At 36.7% G+C, this 4,216-nt stretch overlaps 1 protein-coding gene across 1 annotated transcript; it reads right to left on the bottom strand.

Moving 5' to 3' along the window:
• Positions 1-1,610: 1,610 nt before the first annotated feature.
• LOC142235057 (uncharacterized) lies at positions 1,611-2,361 on the bottom strand. Its single transcript, XM_075306288.1, has 2 exons — positions 2,212-2,361; positions 1,611-2,131 (listed from the first exon to the last, which is right to left on the bottom strand). Exons 1-2 carry the CDS (start codon positions 2,236-2,238, stop codon positions 1,664-1,666), a joined length of 495 nt encoding a protein of 164 aa, XP_075162403.1. The 5' UTR covers positions 2,239-2,361; the 3' UTR covers positions 1,611-1,663.
• Positions 2,362-4,216: the final 1,855 nt, after the last annotated feature.

Here is a 4,216-nt window from a genome sequence, read left to right as displayed (position 1 = left end):
CCACTACTGTGGTACAGGGTATAATAAGTTTGTGCATTTGTATGTAACACCAAGAAGGAGTAATCATAGAGTATAATCGTTTAGTATACCGATCGTCTTAGAATTAAATTCTGAGTCGATTTAGCGATGTCCGTCTGTCTGTCTGTCTGTTGATGTATTTTTGTGTGCAAAGTACAGCTCGCAGTTTTAGTCCGATTGTCCTAAAATTTGGTATAGGGTCCTGTTTCGACTCAAAGACGATCCCTATTGATTTTGGAAAAAATCGGTTCAGATTTAGATATAGCTGCCATATATATTTTTCACCGATCTGGTCATAATTGGCGTGTATATCAACCGATCTTCCTCAAATTCCGTACATCCGAATATTTTATGAGTCTCGAAAAACTTGCAAAATATCTTCCAAATCGGTTCAGATTTAGATATAGCTCCCATATATATAGCTTTCGCCCGATTTACACTCCTTTGTCCACAGAGGCCAATTTTTTGCTCCGATTTAGTTGAAATTTTGCACAGGGAGTATAATTAGCATTATAGTTATGCGTATCAAATTTGGTGGAAATCGGTTCAGATTTAGATATAGCTTCCATATATAGCTTTCGCTCGATTTACACTCATATGACCACAGAGGCCAATCTTTTACTCCGATTTAATTGAAATTTTGCACAGGGAGTAGAATAAGCATTGTCGCTATGCGTGCCAAATTTGGTTGAAATCGGTTCAGATTTAGATATAGCTCCCATATATAGCTTTCGCCCGATTTAAACTCATATGACCACAGAGGCTAATTTTTTGCTCCGATTTAGTTGAAATTTTGCACAGGGAGTAGAATTAGCATTGTTGCTATGCGTGCCAAATTAGGTTGAAATCGGTTCAGATTTAGATATAGCTTCCATATATATGTTTTTCTGATTTCGACAAAAATGGTCAAAATACCAACATTTTCCTTGTAAAATCGCCACTGCTTAGTCGAAAAGTTGAAAAAACTACTCTAATTTTCTTAAACTTCTAATACATATATATCGAGCGATAAATCATAAATAAACTTTTGCGAAGTTTCCTTAAAATTGCTTCAGATTTAAATGTTTCCCATATTTTTTTACTAACATTGTGTTCCACCCTAGTCCATCTTAAATTTTGAGTCTATAGATTTTGTAAAAGTCTATCACTTAAATTTTGAGTCTATAGATTTTGTAAAAGTCTATCAAATTCTGTCCAAATCGAGTGATATTTAAATGTATGTATTTGGGACAAACCTTTATATATAGCAACCAACACATTTGACAGATGTGATATGGTATCGAAAAGTTAGATCTACAAAGTGGTGCAGGGTATAATATAGTCGGCCCCGCCCGACTTTAGACTTTCCTTACTTGTTTTTTACTAACATTGTGTTCCACCCTAGTGCATTAGCCAACTTAAATTTTGAGTCTATAGATTTTGTAGAAGTTTATCAAATTCTGTCCAGATCGAGTGATATTTAAATGTATGTATTTGGGACAAACCTTTATATATAGCACCCAACACATTTGACCGATGTGATATGGTATCGAAAAGTTAGATCTACAAAGTGGTGCAGGGTATAATATAGTCGGCCCCGCCCGACTTTAGACTTTCCTTACTTGTTTTGTTTTATAATTTACTTTTATTATTATCAACTTCTTCTCTATAATTCATTATTATAAATGGTCTGTAATGGCTTTTCAAGATCACAGTCAACTTTCATTCCATTATAAATGTGACATTCGTCAACACATATTTCCGGTGTCCTTGAGTCACAGAACAAACGTGGAGGACACGAATGATGAACATTTTCCACTTCTGTTCCGTTGCACATGGCGTACGTTGTGCGGCTTGTACAAGTGAAGAGTTTATTACCATCACAGGAGGAACAACCAGCGGCAGCTGCACAATCAGCTATCGCACCATTCTCAGATTCAGCACATTTAAGACTCAAGTGTACGCATACTCTATCCCTAGGGCAAACGAATGTTTGACTTCTGTCCATTTCAGCGCCATAGCACATATGAAAAGCTGTATTATTGATGCAGGCAATACCATTTGATCCACATTCACCACATTTGGCATCTGTGTGATGGATGATCAATATCACTGCCGCAACAAAAGCCAAGGACTATACAAAGAGAAAAAATGGATAAAAAGGAAATTCCGATTTTATGTTGTTTAATATTTTTTTTTTGATTTAATACTCACAAAATATTTATAAAATTGTGCAGTCATTTTATTTTCCGTTTTCCTGGATGGATTCAATAGAAATAGTTTGTCTCTTAGAGCTTTCAAAAATTCAAATGTCTTTGAGAAGCATCAGATCTTTGAGTTTTTATATGAATTTCATGCTAAAGTGGTCTTATCTTCCATCCAGGAGATCTCCACCAGTTGTAGATATTAGAGATAAGGCTGATATTGCCTTAGTTTATGACTTTTTCTAATGGTCGTCATTCACTCGAAGAACATTGAACTATCTCTAATCTTAGGATCATCATCAAGGTTTGCATACTCATTTGTTTTCAAGCTAATTTCCGTGTGTTTTGATTCTGGCCAAAAAAACTTGTTCCTATGATAACCAAAAATAAACCTGCAATTCCTTATAAACAAGGTAATTTGATAGTAAAACTCAACAATCTTTCAAGGTTCGACAATTTGTTTTCGGGACTTGTTTACGAGATAAAATCTACTTCCCTTGTATTAGCCTATGCTAATTTTATAGCATAACTGAGGCTGCAGACTATGGTTTCACTTTCTAAATACGTGAAGTCAATAAAATATTGTTCAAAAGCAAAGTGTGTCGGAAATACTATTAAATTTTAGAATCATTTAAGATTTGTTCGAATTGGTTACCTTTGGAACGAATTATGACCTTCAAACAACCGACAATGCCACCACACGCTATACAAAAGTGGCTCTGCGGTATTTTCGTTCATTCCCAGTGATACTCCATCGACACTTTGGTATTTTTTAGCGTCAACCTTAATCTCCAAAATGCTCCCGGTCATAAAAAAATTCAATGGATTGAAATTTGGAGATTTTGGTGGCCATTGTGCGGATGAAATGATTATCTGCCCAGTGCTTCAATACTGGTTTTAGGACATTTTCCCGATCTTTAGGTTAGGTATAGTCTCAGTCCGTTATTTCAGGCTCACATAGATTAAACTTTTTAGTATTCGGTTGAAACTCGGATTGAACCCACGACTCTTTGAGTTCTGGTGGTCTATCGACGGTGTACATTTTCAGTTCACCTCTTTAACAAGTAAACCCCACCCTATTGTTCAATTTGGAATGACTTCTCATCAGAGAAATCAAAAATCGGAAACTGACCGCTTTTACGCAAGCGAAGCATCTCCTGAGCTCTTTCCAGTCTTACTTGTTTTGTGCATTACTGTTCCAACGTCGATTCACATTTTGATAAAATCACACAGAAACAAGTATATACGGCCGTAAATTCGGCCAGGCCGAATCTTATGTACCCTCCACCATGGATTGCGTAGAAACTTCTACGAAAGACTGTCCTCCACAATCGAAATACTTGGGTTGTGGTATCTTAAAACTTTTTAACATCGTTTTCTAAATTGTGAGTTAGTCCATACGTGGTATATTTTAGACAAAAAAGTTATGTATAGTTAAGTCCACAAATAATTACGAATCGATATGGACTTTTTGCACGGTACGTAGAGAGCCAGAATTGAAATATGGAGGTCACATAAAGGGTGATACGGTCAAAATTTGGTCAAGGGAAAACACGTGTAAATAGGTGAAATCGTTTATTTAAAAAATCAAATTAAATTTCTTTTTCAAGTTCAATTAGTATAAAATTCAGGAAAAATATTCAGTTAGGTTTTTGCTTTTCCAAATCCGAATTGCCGGGCCTCACGCTTGACACCTGCCATCAGATTTTGTACAGCCACCTTGTCCACCTTCTTCGCCGCAGAAAGCCAGTTTGCCTTGAACTGCTGCTCGTCCTTAGCAGTTTTTTTGGTCTTCTTTAGGTTCCGCTTGACAATAGCCCAGTATTTCTCAATTGGATGGAGCTCTGGGGTGTTGGGAGGATTCTTGTCCTTGGGAACCACCTGCACGTTGTTGGCGGCGTACCACTCCATGGCCTTTTTACCGTAATGGCAAGATGCCAAATCCGGCCAAAACAGTACGGAACAACCGTGTTTATTCAGGAAAGGCAGCAGACGTTTATTCAAACACTCTTTCA

The sequence above is a fragment of the Haematobia irritans genome, chromosome 4 (assembly GCF_050003625.1).
Source record: "Haematobia irritans isolate KBUSLIRL chromosome 4, ASM5000362v1, whole genome shotgun sequence".
NCBI classification, from domain to species: Eukaryota; Metazoa; Arthropoda; class Insecta; order Diptera; family Muscidae; genus Haematobia; species Haematobia irritans.
Note: the sequence above shows the minus strand (reverse complement) of the source record. Positions and strands in the feature narration are given on the sequence as shown.